Source organism: Aquarana catesbeiana, linkage group LG11 (assembly GCF_042186555.1).
Source record: "Aquarana catesbeiana isolate 2022-GZ linkage group LG11, ASM4218655v1, whole genome shotgun sequence".
Taxonomy (NCBI): domain Eukaryota; kingdom Metazoa; phylum Chordata; class Amphibia; order Anura; family Ranidae; genus Aquarana; species Aquarana catesbeiana.
In genome coordinates, this window is record NC_133334.1 from 54,641,251 (window position 1) to 54,662,796 (window position 21,546).

Consider the following 21,546-nt stretch of genomic DNA (forward strand, 5'->3'; position numbering starts at 1 on the left):
GTATGCCTCAGACAAGAAATATGAACAAAGCATATTCCTTTATAGTGTGTACATAGTTAAATTTAAGTTAAAAGTGTCATTTCTGTCTGCTGCTTTGTTTCTCTGCTATCGGCACGAGTCACTTCTGACAAGTTTTCCTGACACCAAGAGAAAAATGGTGATGGGGAGGGATCTCCAGCTGATTGGCAGCCTCAGCTCTGTTCCTGTGAGCTGTCGAAAGGGCGCGTGTCTTTTCCCTTCAATCGGGTGTCAGACCTCTCCTCACTGAGCTCTACAGAGTGTACAGCCGTGGCCAAAAGTTTTGAAAATTGCACCAATATTAATTTTCACAGTCTGCTGCCTTAGTTTTTAAGATGGCAATTTTGCATATACTCCAGAATTTTATGAAGAGTGATCAAATGAATTGCAATTAATTGCAAAGTCCCTCTTTACCATGGAAATAAACTCCATCCCCCAAAAAAACCATTTCCACTGCATTTCAGCCCTGCCACAAAAGGACCAGGTATCACAGGTGTCAGTGTTGACGAGGACAAGGCTGTAAATCACTCTGTAATGCTGATTGAGTTAGAATAACAGATGGGAAGCTTTAAAAAGGAGGGTGGTGCTTGAAATCATTGTTCTTCCTGTTAACCATGGGTACATGCAAGGAAACTTGTGCAGTCATCATTGCTTTGCACAAAAAAGGGATTTGCAGGCAAAGATATTGCTGCTACTAAGATTGTGTCTAAATCAACCATTTATCGGATCATCAAGAACTTCAAGGAGAAAGATTCAATTGTTGTGAAGAAGGAGTCAGGGAGCCCAAGAAAGTCCAGTAAGTGCCAGGACCGTCTCCTACAGTATTGTTTGGGACATCCGTAAAAAAACCTTGTCCGGAGATGAAAAGGTGAGCGGTACCATCAGTTCTGTGTCATGCCAACAGTAAAGCATCCTGAGACAATTGATGTGCTGGGTTGCTTCTCAGCCAAGCGAGTGGGTTCACTCACAATTTTGCTTAAGAACACAGCAATGAATAAAAGAATAGTACATAAACATCCTCCGAGAGCAATTTCTCCCAACCATCCAAGAACAGTTTGGTGACAATGCCTTTTCCAGCATGATGAAGCACCTTGCCATAAGGCAAAAATTATAACTAAGTGGCTTGAGGAACAAAACTTTGAAATTTTGTGTCCGTAGCCAGGAAACTCCCCAGACCTTCATCCCATTGAGAACTTGTAGTCAATCCTCAAGAGGCAGGTGAACAAAAAAAAAACCCACAAATTCTGACAAACTCCAAGCATTGATTATGCAAGAATGGGCTGCCATCATTCAGGATGTGGCCCAGAAGTTGATTGACAGCAGAGGTCTTAAAAAAGAAGGTTGAACATTGACTCTGCATAAACCTAATGTCATTGTCCATAAAAGCCTTTGACAATTTTGAAAGGCTTGTAATTATACTTCAGTATACCATAGTAACATCTGACAAAAATATCTAAAAACACTGAAGCAGCAGACTTTGTGAAAATTAATTATGTCATTCTCAAAACTTTTGGTCAGGGCTGTAACTTCAGCTCACAAGCTTATAAATTCAGCACTTTGTCAGAAGACTGCAAATAGACAGATACAACTTATGTAGGAGGATTTGTTTTATCTCTTGTGTATCATCTGAGGATGGTCCCTTCGCTGGTTATATGTAAGGCTTAGAAAAAAAAAGACTTTCACACTAGTGCCTAACTAGAAAAAAAAGAAGCTGCTGGCACAGTACTCTGGTAAAAGTATCACGATATAAAGGTGAAATTGTTCTGCACTAACAAATTATAGTGCTCAAAATACCTTGTGCAATATGGCTCAAATGTGAGCAATATAGAATAAAGTGCTTATGTGTACAATAAACTAAAATTCCATCAAATGCATTTAACAATAAAGTCCTTCTCATTGAAGTATAAGTAGTGGTTTCAAGTAAAATAAATGTGCAGTAGTGGAGAAACAGTCCTTTTGAAATAGATGCAGAGATGTCACCAGAAGAAGAAACTACAAGAGCTGTCCAGGCATCCGGAGAAAGGTCACACCACCCAAGCTTGTGACCCTAAAATGGTGGTCAACACAAGCTTTAGTTGGTACAGTCCTCCAAATTGTTTGTTACGAACTCCAACCATGGTCACACATTTTTATATGAGCCTCTCAAAATTCATGTCCGCCCAAGCAACATCCACAGTTTCCAGCCCAGCCTGCCAGTCTCACACATTATAAACATAAGGATGGAACAGAGAAGCCGATCATAGTGAAGCCGACTCTGGTCACCAGATTTCCCAATGGCTGCGATCGGGCTGCGCACGCGTGGTACGTCGTGCATTCTAGCTTCGTCTTAGGACGCACCACGCGTGCCCGGCCCGATCGCATAAGAACACTGAGTTAGTTGAGGCAATCAAAACCTCAGATTTGACTAATTGTACTGCATAATTCTGCTTTCAAAGGTGATATAACAAAGTTAAACTTTTTGTGCTGTGGCAAGGTAGGCAGTGTGCTGAATTTTCATTGTATTGCTTTGCAGACATCAAAGAGCCATATAGCGTCATAGTTTAAATACAAATTTTCACTTTGCTCTTTGTTTTGTAGGGAAAATATCATGGAAGACATTCACAATAAACTGCAAGACATCAGAAATCCCCACCAGGCCATTAGTAACCTGCTTCGAGAAATGGACTACGAGACATCTGTGGACATAGACCAGACTATGGACCTTGGTTAGTTTTAATTTTTGCAATGATTTACAATGAACAATGATTACCTCACTTTGCCATAGTTGTGATAGTGGGGGACACATAGCTGTATTCCATTGTTTCAGCCACTAGTGGTTTATGCTTTTGAATATTGTAATTCTTATTGGAAGAACACACCAGTACAAGCTGTTTGAGCACAGAATTGCTGGGTTTTTGTTCCTAGCACACTGGAGGTTCGGAGATGAGACGTTGCACTAATCATACAAAAGTAATTGTTTCTAGCTTCTTACATGGGTTCCAGTTATTCATTTTTAATTTTTATCTTCTGTCTCCACTTTGCATGTAGTTTGTGTTACTTTCCCCCAGCCTTCCAGGGCAGCCCTTGGGAGATGGAGCTCTTCCTCACACACAGGAAACACATTGCCGATAATTTCTTTAAAAGGCAGTCCCTGATCAGTCTCAGTGTTTCCTCCATCTGGAGGAGACATGTTGCCCAAAGGACCTGAAGGGCTCCATCTCCCAAGGGCTGACCAGGACAGGTGTCCAGCAGGTGCAGCAGCCATAACAGGTGGAATGGGAGCCTCTGAGTGGCAGGGGGTCAATGGGCCTTACCGTTGTTCTGTGGTGGAGGAGGTCGGTTGTGCGGCCATGGGCAACCCTCCTTAGCAGCGGGCAGGAGGTGTCCCGGATTCCGGCTCCCTCTGATATGAGCCCAGGCGCTGATACAGTGTCCCCTTGACTGGCTCCGGCGGGGGGGGGGGCATGTACCCGCGGCCGGAAGCTGTTTGACCCAGGAAGAGGTCACCTCAGGGGGTGGACAATGTCATCGCCGTGCGCCGGGGGAGCTGGTCCGGCCCCCTTAAAGGCACAGAGAGTAGGAATGGCCGGCTGTTTTGCGTGGACACGGCTGCAGGAGTCAGTGAATCACCACTGATGCTCCAGGATGCAGGAGGAAGATGAGCTCTCTCTATCTGCCCAGTCTCCCAGGGACGCAGGCACCAGCTGGACACTGGCAGGCACCAGGGGGTGACCTTTTGTTGTCCATATAGGGAACAGCAGGCTAGTTGGTGGTGGTCTCTAGCAGGCTGGGGCACTACAACTGGTTCAGGTGTCACTGGGTGTGCACGCTTTAATGGCTGAGTAAATGCTGATGCCTTTTTCTCACCACCATGGGCCCCTGTGTTTTATGTTTTGGCAGGCAAAGCCCTCTAAAGACCCAAAGCCCACTCCCAGGAAGCGGAAAATGTGCTACCAAGATGCCCTTGGGATACACTGAGCCGCCATGTCAAGTCTGTATAGACAGACTGGTTAAACAGTCTGATGGGGCTGTGGTCTGGACATGGCCAAGTGAGGAAGTGAGTCTGTGGAGCTCCCGGCCTTTCTCAGCCTAAACCAGCTTAAAATCCAGCCTATATCCTTCAGAATTCCCCGGCATGTACTCTGCTAGGAAGAGGAAGGGAAATAGTAAAAACAAGACATCCCCCAAACCGCAGTCGAGTGGAGAAATCCTTCTTCTCGAATACACAGGGGGGCCTCCTTGGCTACCAAGATGGCGGATCCCACGCTGCTCGACCACCATGAAGACCGCCGTCTCAGGACCCCTCTACTTCCCCAACGGCCTTTATTACCTCGGAGACGGGCCTTGACACCCCGGCAGTGTTCTGACCGGATCCCCAGGATTCACAACACATGCCGCTCACCCTGAGAGCCGATGCCGAATTAAGGGGGCTGCTGCAGGCCTTGCCCATGAGGTCAGACATCGAGGCCCTGCTTAGCAAGCTTGAAGCAACTCACCGCAAAGAAATAACATTGGTCCGGAAAGATGTGAAACTACTCTCGGATCAGATGGGGTCGGGTGAGTCCTCGGTGGCAGCGCTGGAGAAATGGATGCTAGCGGTGGAGAACCAACAGACATCCCAGGCGGCTACGATACTCACCCAGCCACTCCTAAAGCATACCCGTTTTTCCTCCGTGTTCTTTGTTCCTAACATTTTATCCCAATTATTATCTTCTAGCAAGGATCGTAGTTTAGGGAGGATTCTTTTGAAATTCAGTGTCTTTGTATTCCCTTATGCTTCCTATTTGTGTGATTTATACTAAAACGCCTTGACCCGTGATCGCTGTTTCCTAAATTGCTCCGTATTTCCACATCCGCGATCAGGTCTGTATTGTTGGTAATCAGTAGGTTTAGTAATGCTTTGTTTCTAGTTGGTGCATTTACATCTGACCCATGAAATTGTCCTGCACGACATTTAGGAACTGGCGAGTCTTAGATGAATGCTCGGTTCCTTCCACCCAGTTTATGTCTGGGTAATTAAAACCCCCCATTATAATGACGCTTCCCATTCTTGCCGCTAATCCAAATTGTGATAGGAGGTCTGTCTCCTCCCTATGGTTAGGGGGCCTATAGCATACTCCCAGTATTACTTTCCCCTTCGTTTCCTCACTTTGTAGCTCTACCCATAAGGATTCCACCTCCTCCATTGCTCCTTTTAGTGATGTCATCTCTCACATTCACTTGTACATCATTTTTGATATACAGGCATACCCCTCCCCCTTTTTACCCTCTCTATCCCTGCAATATAGGGAATACCCTTGAATAGTTGCCAGCCAATCATGAGAGCTGTCGAACCAAGTCAATGCCTACAAAATCGAAATCCTCCTCGTTCAACAGTAGTTCTAGTTCCCCCATCTTGTTCGCCAGACTCCTGGCATTGATGAACATGCCACATAGTTTAGACCGGTCGCATACTATCTCCTTATTGGGTGCTCTGGGGTTGCAAATAGGACTTGTTACTATACTTACCTTGGGTTTAGGTCCTTTAGTCAACCTACCACTAAATGCCCCCAATACTACCCTCTAGAATATGTTCCGCGTTGACTATCTCTACCAGAGGCGGCTCTAGGCTTTTTGAGGCCGTAGGCAAAATTTAGACACTAGGCCCCACTCACGCCCACAATGAATAAAAAAAAATTCAAGCAAGTAAAAATGGCTGCAGAAAGATGCATGGATCTAGCACACAGGCGATCAGCACCACTTCCAGGGCACCCTCCTCACCCATCGGACATATGCAGCCAATACATCATCTGGGACCCAGCAAGGTGACAACCCCCCTAGGATTTTCCCCTGTGCCTTGGGAGAATGGGAAGGGAGTGTCACTGAATAATTCCACATCCACAGAGGAAGGAGAGTGGGGGGATCCGAAAGAGAGAGGTCCCTGTCTGCAGCCCCTTTTGTGCCCCATGTCCCAGTCTGCCATGCCCCTCTGTGGAAAGGTGTATGTGATGCTTGGTACGGTACCTTCCATGCCAGCAGGATGTTCATGACTGGGCCCGTTCTCATTCTGGGTGGAGACAGTGTCCTGCTCCTTCCAGAGGATCTGTTTGCTGTGAGATGGAGTGGTCCCTGGTCACCTGTACCTTTCACCCATCTTCGTTTTCTGGCCCCAGTCAGCCTGTCCTCCAGTCCTGGGAGGTCTTTAGAGCTCTTCGCCCTCCAGGACTATTTATCCTTGCCAGTTTTGCTGGTTATCTTGCCCGCCATGTCCGGACTGGGACAAAAAATAGACTGAGCAGCCCATGATAGCGGTCCCTTCCCTGCTCTCCAGCCGGAGACCCCCCGCAGCAGCCGGAGGGAAAGGAGGAGGGGTCTTAGCAGAGCTGCGAGGGGTGAGGGGGCCAGAAAGAGAACGGGTGGCAGAGAGCTCGGGAGTGAGGCTGAGCGCAGCGCGGGGGTGGGGGGGGGGGGGCAGGAGTATGGGTGGCAAGAGGGGGCAGAGAGCACTGGGAGAGCTGGAGAGCACTAGGGGGGGCGCACTGGCGGGAGCGGAGAGCCTGGTGGGGACAGAGAGCATGGGGGGTGGAGAGCACAGTGGCCAGAGAGTACTGGGGGAGGGGCAGAAGAGCACAGGGAGGGTAGGGGGTGGAGAGCACCAGGGGGAGCTGGATAGCAGTGTGGTGGATAGCATGGGGGGAGCCAGGGAGCACAGGGGGGGTGGGGGGAGTTGGAAAGCACGGGGGGGAGCTGGATAGCACAGTGGGGTGGGGGCCAGAAAGCACAGGGAGGGAGCTGAAGAGCACTGTGGGGGCTGTAGAGCATGGAGTGGAGTAGAAAGCACAGGGCGAGCCAGGGAGCATGGTGGGGGCAGAGAGCACTGGGGGGGGACTGGACAGCACAGGGGGCAGAGACCACTGGGGGAATGACTGGACAGCACAGGGGGCAGAGAGCACTGGGGGGGGGGACTGGACAACACAGGGGGCAAAGAGCACTTTGGGGGGGGGGACTGGACAGCACAGGGGGCAGAGAGCACGAGGGGGGGGACTGGACAGCACAGGGGGCAAAGAGCACTTTGGGGGGGGGACTGGACAGCACAGGGAACAGAGAGCACTGGGGGGGGGCCTGGACAGCACGGGGCAGAGAGCACTGGTGTGACTGGACAGCAGAGGAGGCAGGTAGAACTGGGAGGGGCTAGGGAGCACAGGGGAACAGAGAGCACTGTTGGGGGGAGCCAGGGAGCACAGGGTCGAAGAGTATGAGGGGAGCCAGGGAGGACCAGAGAGCACTGGGGGGAACGACTGGACAGCACGGGGCAGAGAGCACTGGGGGGGGGGGGGACTGGACAGCAGAGGGGGCAGAGAGCACTGGAGGGGGGGGATTGGACAGCACAGGGGGCAGAGAGCACTGGGGGGGGGGACTGGACAGCAGAGGGGACAGAGACCACTGGGAAGGCAGGTAGAACTGGGAGGGGCTAGGGAACACAGGGGAACAGAGAGCTCTGGGGAGCATTGTTGGGGGGAGCCAGAGAGCACATGGGGGAGCCAGGGAGGACCAGAGAGCACTGTGGGGGGAGGGAAGAGAGCACGGGGGATGACGACTGGACAGCACGGGGCAGAGTGGGGGGGGGCATGGACAGCACAGTGGGGGGAGCCAGGGAGCACAGAAGGGACCAGAGAGCACTGTGGGGGAGCCAGGGAGCACAGAGGGGACCAGAGAGCACTGTGGGGGAGCACAGAGCAGTGTGGACAGCACAGTGGGGGGAGCATGGGGGAGACAGGGAGCCACGGGGACCAGAGAGAGAGCATTGGGGGGGATCAGGGAGAACTGGGAGAAACCACGGAGAACAGGGGCAGTAAAAGAAGTTGGATAGTAGGAGCGGAGGGGCCAGCTGCATATGGAGGACTTGATCTTTCCATATTCTTTCTGCAGCCAATGAACGCCCGCAGAAGAAGCAGGCATTCAGCGGATGCAGAAGGCATATTGAAAGATCAATTCCTCCATATGCAGCTGTCCCCGCCACTCCTACTATCCAGGCACACAGGAACGCTGCACGGCCAGGCACTCACTTTCTCCCTGGGTGGTCGGCCAGGCTGCAGAAGGCGCTGGGATGGGACCCATCAACCGGAGCTCCTCCTTCCCCTTCACAGACAGTGGTAGGGCAGCTGGATAGTTTTCGCCGCCTGGCCCGACTCCTGACCCGAATAGGCAGCCGGACAGACGCGTAGAGGCCAGGTGTGAGCGGTGCGAGCTGAAGGATCAGCTCAGCTGCTTTAGGGCCCCGCATGGACTTGCGGCCCGCTCGGTGTGCCCTATGGCTGCCCGCACGCTTTTTCCCTAGTCCGTGTTAATGATCGAGCACAGGCAAATTAGGCGGCCACAAGGCCCTTGTGAGTGCGAGGCCTTAGGCAGCCGCCTCTGATCAATACCTCTGCACCCTCCCCCCGCTGCCTAGTTTAAAAGCCCCTCTAACACTTTTCGTCCATCTTCACTCCCAGCAGATCTGCTCCTTCCATTCTATAGAGCTGATAACCGACTGAGAAGTCGCCCCAAATCTCCAGGAACCCCCAAACCCCTACTTTCTACACCAGATGCTCAGCCACTTGTTTGCTTTCCTAATCTTCCTCTGCCTTTCTGGTGTGGCTCGAGGTACCAGTAGTATTTCTGAGAATACTACCTTGGAGGTCCTTTTCCTCAGTTTAGTTCCTACCTCTGACTTTGTCATTGGTGCCAACATGCACCATGACAGCCGGGTCACCCGAGCGCCCGGTAGACAACATACAGTTCGGCGCTTAAGGTCTTTGTGACAGATTGCCCTCTCTGTCCTTCTAAGAATTGAGTCCCCTACCACCAGAATCTGTCTAGGCTTTACTCCCGACCCCCTGGCAGCTAGTGGAGTCAACTTAGCTCCAGCAGTGCTGGTCCCTCAACGGGGTGTACTTATTGGAATGTTCCAGCCCAGGACCGGCCTCCCTGACTCTTTCCCCTCTATTTTTCTTGACTGTCACCCATCTACTCTGCTTTGGTGCCTGCACTGCTTTGTCTCCACCTGCCTCTCTGCTGGTCCCTGCCATCACCTGCCAGGTACGATCCCAACTCTCCTCTAGTATGGAGTTGACAGTTGCTTCCCTAGATTCAGAACCTGGGCTTCCAGGGAAACCATGTGCTTACATTTTGCACAGCAGTATTTGCCCTTGATCAGATGATCAAGGAACGCATACATGCCACAAAATGTACACCGAGTCGCATCTCCACAGCCGCCGGGCATCGTACCCACTAATTTAATGGGGATTGGGAGTTATACTCTGTCCAAATTAACTAACAACTAGCTTCCTGACACTAATACTCAACAATACACAGGTTCTCAAGACAATACGCAGGCACTCGCAGCCCGCGTGCACTCTCAGCCTCTGAGTTTGTCCTGGTGACCACTGTCCAGTGGCACTGTGAAAAAGGGAAAATCGAAAACTTTTAGTTGCCACCAGATAAGGGTCAAAAGAGAAATCTTTCAAGGAGAACTAAGAGAAGATTTCCCTTTACTTCCTGTTAAAATAAAGTAAAATCTCCCCAATGACAGGCAGATAGAAAAAAAAAAAAAAAAGTAACTATTCCCTATTCCATCCAGAATGGGAGGAAAAAAAGGTTTGACTTTTTAGATTCTTCTTTTTTTTCTGCTTATGGTCTTACATCTGCCTTTGTATGTCCTAGGTCAACCTCTGAATGTACGAATGAACCTCTCCAGTCTGTATGGCAGCACTATAGCCTCCAGCATAGTATGTCAGGCTGTCTGCAAAATATCCCTCACACGCTTCTTGATTTGTCGGGACTTGCTTATCCTTCAGCACCTCCTGCTAAGGATGGGAGATGTGGTAAGTGCACTGAGGCATGTGTAAAAACAATGGAGCACAATGATCTGAAACTTAACAGTTTTTTGTCTTGGACAGGTGTTTGCTGGACCAAGTCACCTGTTGCAGACCCAACAAGAGCTGATACCTCGCACCTCTCAAATGCTCCTGTCCTACTATGTCATTCGATGGGGAAGCCAGTGTCTGGCTTCTGTTATTCCTGTGGACACCCTGTGAGTCTCTATTCCTATTTGTTTTCTGTGATGCAGATCTTCACGCTACATTAAGATTTGCTAAACCTTGTGTTTGTAAACCTCAGACATGAAATCTGATCAAAGCATATCCCTCTATAATGTGCTTGTCTCAATTCAGAGCACCAAGTGTAATTTCTGTCCTCTGCTCTGTTCCTGATGAGTTTTCCAGACACCGAGGGAAAAATGGTGACCGGGGAGGGACCTCCAGCTGATTGACAGCCTCAGCTCTGTTCACGTGTGCTGGGTGGAGGTCGGGGGGGGGGGTTTGCTTTCCATCCAATCAGTTCTCAGAGCTCACCTCCTTAGCTCTTTAGTAACTTTAGCTCCCCGCCCCCTGCTTTTCAGAGCTGAGAGATCCTGTGCAAATTCTGCACTTTCTGCACTTTGGATAGATTGTAGGGAAGAGACGGCTGTAGATAGGCAGATACAGCTTATGTAGGTGGATTTGTTTCATCGTTGTGAACCTTCCGAGGCTAGTCCCTTCGATGGGTATATGTAAGGGTTTACAACTACTATAAGGAAACTATGAGCATTTCCCAGACTTTGCAGTTCTTATTTCAGCTTTGGCAGAGCTAAATTATACCAGCTTATGAAGTTGATTAATTTTAATATGTTCTCCTTCCATCCTATTTTGTTTATTTCTTTTATAGAGAATCTAACCTCCAGCACTTATCAGTTTTGGAGCTGTCTGATTCACCAGCATTCACTCCAGGAAGCAGATATAGTAAGTGTACCTGTTGCTTTCACACTAAATTTACCCACAGACATTTCCAAAGCAGCATCTATCTATGCATGTACAATTTGGTCACTGAAGATTTTTTTTAATGAAAGATCATTGTACAAATGAGCACAAGGTGTGGGGATCATAGTCATTTATCAGAAAATCTTTGTTGGTCTATCACACCTAAATTTGGCTTGGTGCTATAAAATCGAATCATGTTTCTGATTCTTATACATCATGGATGCTATGGGGTGAACTGTTCCTAATGGAATTCCCAGTTCCATTCATCTCTATGGGCAGATGAGGATGACACTGGCTATGAAGTTATATTGAGCTTGAGAGTGATTTTGTCAACCCAAATAAGAAATACTAATTTCAGGGTGAAACTGGTCTTTTAGAGTTCTACAAAACAATGTTTTGGACAAATGGAATCTTTCAACCTGGCACCATTTTCTATGCTTCTAACTCCCTGAGACATGTTACACCCATGTTTTGCACACTCCGTGTTGACTCCGAAACCAGACACATACAGTTCATAGATAAATATATTTTTTTACAAAAAAAAGGCTTATATGCATAGTGCACATGAGCTTGTGAAAATGAGTTGGGATTTCTGAAGCTGGTACATGAGGGATTATGGCACTATCCTCTTGCATTTGAGATTTCAATGTGTAGTTTTCACCTGTGTGCATTAATACCCATAAACATATACTGTAGGTCACCATGCTGCAGTGTTCTAAATAGCATGAAACTTTTTGATTACCATTATTCCAAATGATCACATCCTGTTATGTCACCAGCAGGGGGCACTGCAGGTGAAAAATAATTACCATGTCCTGATAATGCCCCAAATTTTTATAGATCTTGTTTTGTTGAGTGTGCTCAATAATTTGTCTTTATTTTGTGTAGTTTCTGGGCCTCAGACGATCGTGGAGTTGTTTTTCCAGGATGTGGCTAGAAAACGGTTGTCCCAGATCTTTGCCCGTTCCAGCGCCGCGCAGACGCACACTCCTCTGAACTGGCCACAGCTGATCACAGATATCATCACTTATCTTCTTCAGCATCTGTATCCTTACCTCTGCCAGCTTATGTCTGTCTACATAATGTGTATATAAGCCAAACGAATCACAGAATCTTTGTCATGATGATAAACTCCAGTTTTTTTTGTCACTTTAAAATACTTTGGGTCAGTTTGGTAAAATTGAATTCTTACCATGCCAGACAACTATGGCTGTTAGGGATGCTTTAATTTACTGTAGTAGCATTTGCTATATACCTGTAAGTGACATTGTCTTCATGAAGGGGTATGGCTGACTTCCCCTGTACTGCGGAGTTGCTTGCACAGTACCTCTGTTATTCAGGAACAACCTTGTATTTTTTCTGTGAATACTAGCCATTCTCTGATTGGCCAAATTGGAGATTGTGATAACATTCACCCGCCTCTCCACCTTGGTCAGTCAGAGAACACCTTCTATTGATATAAAATACAATGCTCTTCATGAATGGCCAGTACGGTCAAGTGACTTTGTTTCCAGCCGCACAGGAGAAGTCGGCCGTACCCCTCCATGAAGACAATGTCACTTACTGGTATATAGCAAATGCTACTACTGTGTTTTATAGCATACCCAGAAGCCATACCTTTCTGATATAGTAAGAACTTCTTTTAACCAGCCTGGCCAAAACCAAGTATTTAAAGTAACAGGAAACCTGTCAAATCTACAGCTTTTATTAAAGAATGTTACCCCAACATTTCATTTTCATGATATTTGCCTGCTGTACCAGTATCTGATTACGTCTCCTGTTATTTGTTTTGCTTCCTTTGTGTAAAATACCTTGTGTTCCTGCCAATCCCTCTGCTTTCCTATTAGAAACTGACCACACTGGGCATGAGCACAGCGTGATCAGTTTTCTGGTTGTGCTGGGAGCTCAGCCTGCTCCCCTTCAATAATCAGACTTGTCCTGATGTGCTCCCTGCACAGCCATTCACTGGGAAGCTCAGTGTATTGCTGTTTCTCCTCCCCAGATCTCTGAGCTCCTTATGAAGCTACGAACAGAGTGTAGGTGATATCACTTATGAAAAAAAGGGCAACAAAAAAGTTATTTAAAGTGTGCTTTTGTATGTGTACACAAATGTTTTCCCTTTGATTTATATTTTAAACTGGGTTGTTTTACAAGGAGAAGGATTACATATATATACTTTCAGGGGTCTCTAACTGGCGGCCCTCCAGCTGTTGCAAAACTACAAGTCCCATGAGGCATTGCAAGGCTGACAGTTACAAGCATGACTTCCACAGGTAGAGGCATGATGAGACTTGTAGTTTCGCAACAGCTGGAGTGCCGCCAGTTTGAGACCCCTGCGTTTTAATCTTTCTTTATCACCAGATATACTTACACTTTAGGAGATTATGGAGCAGACCCCCACCTGAATCCTATTCTGTGTAACCAAATGCTTTGTGTGACTTGGTTAGACTCACATGTTTACCTAGTGACATAGGGGTCAGCGGGAGGAACCATAGTGGTTAGTAGGGGGCACACACTACCTGACATGGAAAAGATGTCCATAGCGCTTTAGGAGATTTGAAGTTTCCATACTCCACCCTCCTCAAAGGTGAGTATTTACTGCTCTTTCACAATGTGCAGTCATTTTAACTTTTGTTAAGGGCTGCTTTAAATTTGAATGTGAAGATTGGTATATGTTGTATTGGGTAGTGTAGCATTTTGAGATTTCATTCCAGTGGTCCTTAACTTGAATACATCTAGATGGCCAGGCAATCCCGGTTTCCTCTTTCCCGAGTGTTTGATGAGAAGCTGTCAGTACACTCAGCTACAGGTGGGTTCACGAACCATTAGAATGTCTTCAATAGGACTGTTCTGAATGTCCATGGAAGTTGATGTGGAAAATAAATTCTTTCTCGTTATAAAATCTGTTTCTTGTGTTTATTGGGGGACATAAATTGCATCCGTTTTTAATTTTATTCGTAAATTCACTGTGCTCTGTAGTTTTAGGCTGTCGCGCGGCATCAGTTCAATAGAAACCGGCCGTCATTCGGCCCGTGTGTACTGCAGCGGGTCCACAGAAGCCAGTCATTCAGCCGGCTTCTGTCGAAGGGGCATAACCAAAAAGGTCTGCCGGCCGGCTATCGATCAGCACTCTTTGGGGGAGGGGACTAGAAGAGAGACACAGTAGAACAGCAGGGGAGATCGCTGTACTATTATTGGAATGTTGGTACAGTGGCTCCAACCTGAGCTGTCAGGTTTTTTTAAATTTTTTATTCAGTCCGCTGAAAAACTAGCAGTGTGTGCTAGGCTTTATTCATCCCCCCACACCAATAAACTCAAGAAAAGACTGTTTAGCAGACCTCATTCTTGCTTAAACACTGACCCCCATTTAGCAGTAAGGCTGCCCACCATTCTCCTCTTTGTTCATCAAAAATGCATCACACTGAGCTCCTACTTTTCACATGTTTTACTCTAAATGGCCCCTAATAATTAAGCACTCTCTTGATTGAAACCTATATCGGAGGGAGGAGGTTGGTAAAGTGTGAATTTCCATCTGTATGAAAAAAAAGATTAGTGGGTGAGCACTCATGACTTGTATAGGGTGGGGAGCGTTGAGCAGCGCACTGCTGTGGATATATTGGTTACTGAGCAGTTCACAGTTGTTTGATTTCTACATCACATGCACCTAAAAATTTAGTAGATTTTTTTTTTTAATGTATAATTACTTTTTTCACTTTTTAGGAGTATGTACGACTGCTACAGCCGTGGTGTCAAGTGAACGTTGGTTCTTGTCATTTTATGATGGGCCAGTGCTATTTGGTCATGGGTGAGGGACATAAGGTGAGTTTTACAGAATAAGATAAAAGTCTAGACAGAACATTTGTTATAGCTTACTAATCCAGCAAATTCCATGTTGATTATCTGAAAAAGAAAGCTGCTGTTTTTTTGGGGGGCCCTGGGTTGACATGCTAATTAGGTAGAGAAGTCCTTTTGTTATGACGTTTAGGTCACCTGCTATGTATAGTATTTGTATTGCATGTTTGTTTGGGAAGCACCTTTTGCTGATTACCCTGTGTGAAAAACTTTTTTCCCTCAACTCATTATTGCAGAGGGAAAAACTCTCTGCTCTCATGCAGCAGCTAGAGAAATTCAGTCTTGGCTTCTTATTAGCTGAAAGCGATGCGCTTTCTCTGTTTGAAATTGGGGTCCACCACAATGGAGACTAAGAATTTCACAGTTAGTACTGCTTGCAACCTACATGACGGCTATGACCCATAAAGCTGTCTCCATATTTATCAACTTGGGTAAACAAGAATTGCCAGGAGGAGCCCAAATCTGTGTTCAGGCATAAGAAATCAATGCTCACTTGCACTGCATGCTGCATTTGTCATAGCAATTAGTATCCTAAGATGCTGATAATACTGCAGTATCTTCATTTCCTGTTGTGACTTTGCTATAGGCTCTAGAATGCTTCTGCCAGGCAGCCTCTGAAGTGGAGAAAGAGGATTTCCTGGAGAAATTGATTCATGTAGAAGAAGGGGATACACCGTCCACAGCCCGTCTGCAGTATTATAACAGAGTAAGTGTAATAATAACCTGTATCTCATGACATGTATTGTATGGGAGGCACTTGTTAAACTTGCTTGTTTAGAGAATGCTCGGTCTCGAGTTAAGAGCTGAACCGGTTAATACACGGACACCTACCTGAAATGAGCCCTACCTACCAAAAATTTTGTATTTCTATTTATCCAGTTCTCAGATTTACACAGCTCTGCCACACAGCCCAGTCTGGCAAAACAGAAGACCTGATTTTTATATACTACAGTTGGGTATCACTGATAGGTCTTGTCCCTCCCACAGCTTGTAACTGGACAGTGAATAGAGGAGCAGCTGACTGTAGTACAGACTAGTCTGTTTTACTTAAGTTGACCTTGTCAACATAAAGGTCACTTTGTATGACAGGGTTACTAACTACAGCAGAAAAAAAAATCCAATCTACTGCCCTACCAGTGAGGCCTGTGCTGTTTGATGGGGCTGTGTAAATCTCAATCCTGGGTGGGCAGAAATACAAATCTTTTGGCAGGTAAAACATCACTGCTCACTATGTATTTCATCTGTGTTTTTCAGTTTTCCTGGGGTGCAACTTAAAGTGGAGTTCCACCCACTTTTGAGAGGTGGTCCTAAACGAAAGTCCACCTCTCCACCCCTCGTTTTTGGATAGTAAAAAAAAAAAAATTTCTTCTATAGTACCTTTTTATGAAGTACAGCTTGTACTTCCGTTCCATCCGGTCCACGGCACAGGATGTCATATCATCTTGTGTGGCAAGCCCCCCCCCCCCCCTGCTGTTTTTAAAGCTTCATATCAAAGCGCCGCGCAACTCGCGCATGCGCAGTAGGAAACGGGCAGTGAAGCTGCAAGGCTCCACTGCCGGTTTCCCTTAATTAGAATGCTGGTGCCTGCCCCCGATCCGATGGACGGATCGGCCTCGGGGGGCCGTCATCGCGGGCTCCCTAGACAGGTAAGTGTCCTTTTTAAAAGTCAGCAGCTACACTTAAAAAAAAAAAAAAATAAATAAATTTGCGGGTGGAACACCGCTTTAAATTTAGAGCTAGCCATAAACAAACACATATGGATCCAAAACAAGCGCTGAGATTTAGGGTGGCCATAGACTGGAAGATATAGCCATGAAAATGATGTGCGGGAAGTTAATCTGTCCCCGTGGTGACAGCAGCACATGAACACCCGTTCAATACGTTCCTCACAGCTTCACAGTGGTCCTGGTCTCTTGGTGGTTGGAAGCACTTGTTGTCACCATAAGCAACTGTGGTTGCAAGCAAGGTTTCAGATTGAGAACATTACTTGTAATTGGCCTATTACACCTACCCCAAATCTGTTTCAGGTTTCTCTTCCAATGTATTGAGCACATACCAAAACTCTGGGTATAGATTTGTCCTCAGATGAAGGAATGCCTAGCAATAAATGGCCTCTGCCTGTAGAGCTGCACCCCTGAATATTAACTGAAGTCTTGGTTTCAGCTTTGTGCTCTAAAGTTTGATTGTGTAGTCTACTGTCCCTATCTGCTCCCTCTGGCATGGCTATAGGAGTACTGCTGTAGTTCCCCTCGCACTACCCTTTATTGGATTACCAAACTTGGAGATGCTCTACTAGAATTCCCCTGTCTGGTTGATGAGACATATACAGTACTTTGAACATAGTGGCTAAGTGGTTAGCGCTTTCACCTAGCAGCACTAGGGTTGCCGGTGTGAATCTCAACCATGGCATTACCTACCTGGAGTTCACATGTTCTCTCCGTGCCTGTGTGGGTTTCCTTCGGGTCCTCCGGTTTCCTACCACACTCCAGAGACATGCGGGTAGGATAATTGGCTCCTGTCTAAATTGTCCCTAGTATGTGTATGTATGAATGTAAGTTGGGGACCTTAGATTGTAAGCTCCTTGAGGGGGGGAGACTAATATGAATGTACAAAATTATATATATGTAAAGTACTGCGTAAATTGACAGCTCTATATAAGTACCAATAATAATATATCAATATATAAACTTTTTTTTTTTTTTTGTACTGGCAAGTTGTAGGTTGTATGCCCTTCAAGTCTACCTTACTTTGCTACTAAACTCAGTAATTTGTATTGTGACTGTAGGTCTTGCGGCTCCTAGAGGACATGGGATTACCAGAGCTGGTCATTCAGCTGGCCACTCTGGCTATTACAGAAGCTGCAGATGACTTGACAAGTCAGGTAGTAGCCCATACTAAGTTGCTAAACTTTACATTTAGTTGACTTGTATCTTGTTAGTTGAACAAATTGTTTCCTTCCAATTAGGCGGCTTTAAGGACTCGAATTTTCAAACATTACTTGGATTTGGGACACAACCACCAAGCCTATGAGTCAATGACACAGATTCCTGATCACGGCAGGTAACAGAAGCTTTTATTGATTATTTATTACACCAATTGTTTTGATGTGCTCAGTGTCATTGCACTAACTTTTTTTTTTCCTCTTGTTGCAATCTGTAATCTTGCAGTAACTAGTGTCCTGTACTGAATTAAAGGTAACCGGTCACTTAGAGCAACCCTCTTGTATAAAAAGAATCCAGCATGTAACATTCTATGAAAGAAGCAGCTAGATACTAGATACTCCCCTTTCTGGACATCGAAAACCCAAATCTTCCCTTTCTTCCATGGTTTCTGGTGCCATTGCCAATCAACACATCAGGGTGTGTCAGGTAGCGTGTCCCCTGCTGGGTGCTGTATTTCCTCCTGCCGGTTGTTACGTCACTGCATCAGTCAGAGAGGCAAGTATCCAGTTGCTTCTTTCACATGCTGCATGGTGGGTTCTTTGTATGTAGGCAACAATTGATTTAAGACCATTGTGCAGAGCACGTGCCATACTTACCCTCACCCTTACCTGCCTTGGGTTTATCTAATGTATAACCTTGTTGGCAGCTGCCCAGATGATGCCTACCAAAATGCATTGGTCTGATCACTGTTGTGTACATTGGAGCGACAGGTCCTCTTTTAAATTTCTAGACTGCACAACACTAATATTTCCATGAGGGTAAAGGATTCCTCCACCAGCCTTTTTTATTTCTTAATCGGACTTCTCTCCAAATTGATATACCATTCCTACCAGCTACTATGGCCATTACAAGGCAGTGTTCACTACTGCACATTAATTTCTTCTTTCAGTGTGAACAGCATGACTGGGGCTCCTTGTTTGGCATCCTAACCTAAGTAATGTAGTTGGAACATAGCGAGTAGCATTAGCTTGGCTCCATAAACTGATACTATAAGAAGGCAGTAGAGTGTTCAGCTAAAAAAAAATATTTTTATTTGGGATGGACTTGGCCTGAAAGCCAGCTCCATCCAAAACTGCTATATCATTGTTGTGGTTGCTGGTAAATTGTCATGGTTTCTTCTTGTATTTTTTGGGGTTTAGGTGATGAGAACTCCTTGTTCCAAAATTTTAGTGGGAATAAAAATGCCCAATTATCTTACATTTTTTCTAATTTATTCTGTTGATGTAAAATGAACAGCTAAAAATAGTGCCATTGTTATGGCCCGAGGGAAGTATCATAATTCAGTATGGGGAAAATTTGCCATTGAAGTGTCTGGAAGGAGTAAAGGGTTTGTTGCATACAGGAGACCGTCCACCCAAAATTACCTTTTTTGTCTATAGTGGAATAAAAAAAAAAAGCTGTAACCAATTTATGCATCTCACTTGACTGATGTATTGCATAGTTGGCTTGTCGTATGTAGTATTATATTGTATAGTAAACAAGGAAATGAATGTCAGTAGTGCTTTTCTTAATAAGATGACTGATCTACAACATATCTGCTTTTCACTCAAAAGGCAACAGGACTGTTTGCGACAGCTGGTTGTAGTTCTGTGTGAACGCTCTCAGCTCCAAGACCTTGTGGAGTTTCCATATGTGAATCTACATAATGAGGTACCCAAAATCTTTAGTGCAGCAGTCAATGTGTTTATTTTAACCCAGCTTCCTGGAATAATTCTGAACACATCCCTTTGTTGCCACAGGTTGTCAGTATCATCGAATCTCGAGCCCGTGCTGTCGATCTGATGACCCATAATTACTATGAGCTCTTGTATGCTTTCCATATTTACCGGCACAACTACCGGAAAGGTAACCACTCCTGCTGTCCCTGCTTTCCTGTTCCATTGGGTAAACTATATAGCAAAAAAGTATGTAGATACCTGATCATCACACCTTTATGGCCACAAATATGTGGATGCCCTTCAAAATTAAAGTGGATCTTTAAAGCGGTAGTAAACTGCCTTTTTTTTTTTTTTTTTTTAAACCTGCAAGGCAAAGTTATAATGTGCTAGCATGTATCACATACTAGCATATTATGTAAAACTTGCCTTAAAACGAAGCCCTCCAGCGCCACGCTGTCACATTCACCTGGTCTTCTGTCCGGGCTGGCAGGCTGTGGTCCTTTGATTGAAGGAGCTGCGATGTTGTCACTCCCACACGGGAGTGTTCATGGCACAGGGCTCTGAAGGAACTGTACAGTATGCCGTTCCTTCTGCAGCTTCACAAGAAAATATCTCCTAAACAGTGGACATTTAGGAGATATTTGCTGTACCAATAAGTAAGTCTTACTATAGGCTTACCTATAGGTAAAAAGTGTCTGAGAGTTTACTCCTACTTTAACATAACAAATGTGTGAACAGGCAGGCTTTTTATTGCAGAAGATATAAACACTCTCTTCTGCAATAAAGGTTTTTCTCTTGCTTGTTTGCAATATTCCTTTTGGTCGGAGGCCAACAAGTCTAATTCGGCTGCAAGGGTGTCCCTAGCTTTCTTATTTGCTAGCGTGGGGTGGGATTTCCACTCTGCATCAGCGGAGGCCAAAAGAACTGTAAGTTCCCGGGTCCGCTTTTCCCTATGGCGTTTGCGGGAGGATGCCAGTTGTATACAGTGGCCCCTCATGGTAGCCTTGTGGGCCTCCCAAAGAGAGATGGGCGAAGACACAGAGCCTACATTTTCTTTGAAGAAAGTTTGGAGTCGCGTATGGATTTCAAGAAGGGCGTCTTGTGATGTAAGAAGTGAGTCGTTTAATCGCCATTGAAAGGTAGGGCGTGTTAGGCCTGAGAGAGTGAACAAAAAAACGATAGGGTCATGATCCGACCACACAGAAGGGGGGATCGTAATTTTATGGACATTGGAGATGTGGCGTAGAGGGATGAGAATGTGGTCGATCCTACAGAAGCTGTCGTGCGGGCTAGAGTAGTAAGTGAAGTCGCGGTCACGGGGATGGAGCTCCCGCCAGGCATCTACCAAGCCATGGGATTGTATAAGCAATATTCCTTTTGATGTACACTGAGCTTTGCATATGCAGCTCAGTGTACAATTTTGGCTTCTGACAGGCTGAATGAACCCTCCCATGCATGGGATCGTTATCCTAGCACGGCCAATTAAGATGGCCGAAGATCCCGAACATGAAAAGATGGGGAAAGATGGCAGTGCTAGCGAGTGAGCTTGCTGACGTTGCATCACTGAAGGGGTGGGTGCATATAATTCTGCTTTAATGAATGATGGCCCCTTTCTGTTCCAGCATGACTGTGCATACAGCCAACTCCATAAACATAGTTTTGGTATGGAGAAATATGAATGGGCTGCACAGAGCCCTGACTTCAAGCCAACACATACAGTGTTGCAAAAAAGTATTTGCCCCCTTCCTGATTTTATTATTTTTTTTAATGATCTGAATCATTTAAGTGACAAATATGCAAACAAATTTTAATATTACTCAAAGATAACCTGAGTAAATCCAAAATGCAGTTTTTAAATTATTTAATTTATTAAGGGGAAAAAAAGCTGTACAAACTTGCCTGGCCCTATGTGAAAAAGTAATTCCCCCTCCCTCTTGCTAAATCATGAATGACCTGTGATTAACCACATTTTATGGTAAGCAGAGCTAAATTTCACTTGCCACACCCAGGCCTGATTACTGCCAGACTTTTTGAATCAAGAAATCACTTAAATAGAAGCTGTCTGACAAAGTGAAGCACACTAAAAATCTCAAAAAGCAACACATCATGCCACGGTCTGAAGAAATTCAAGAACAGGAGAGAAACCGAGTATTTGACATGTATCGGCCTGGAAAGGGTTACAAAGCCATTTCTAAGGCTTTGGCACTCCAGCGAACCGTGGTGAGAGCCATTATCCATAAATGGAGAAAACTTAAAACAGTGGCCAACCTTCCCAGGAGT

General features: G+C 45.9%; 1 protein-coding gene across 2 annotated transcripts in view; it reads left to right on the forward strand.

Moving 5' to 3' along the window:
• NUP160 (nucleoporin 160) overlaps nt 1-21,546 on the forward strand; it is a 78,632-nt gene that overhangs the window by 40,397 nt on the left and 16,689 nt on the right. For both annotated transcript variants that reach the window (XM_073604423.1, XM_073604424.1), the window contains exons 16-27: nt 2,596-2,723; nt 9,682-9,842; nt 9,918-10,051; nt 10,723-10,796; nt 11,703-11,859; nt 13,554-13,623; nt 14,535-14,633; nt 15,253-15,372; nt 17,452-17,547; nt 17,632-17,726; nt 19,162-19,258; nt 19,348-19,453. In XM_073604423.1, coding sequence (XP_073460524.1) covers nt 2,596-2,723; nt 9,682-9,842; nt 9,918-10,051; nt 10,723-10,796; nt 11,703-11,859; nt 13,554-13,623; nt 14,535-14,633; nt 15,253-15,372; nt 17,452-17,547; nt 17,632-17,726; nt 19,162-19,258; nt 19,348-19,453 — 1,337 coding nt within the window. The remainder of the gene's footprint in view (nt 1-2,595; nt 2,724-9,681; nt 9,843-9,917; nt 10,052-10,722; nt 10,797-11,702; nt 11,860-13,553; nt 13,624-14,534; nt 14,634-15,252; nt 15,373-17,451; nt 17,548-17,631; nt 17,727-19,161; nt 19,259-19,347; nt 19,454-21,546) is intronic.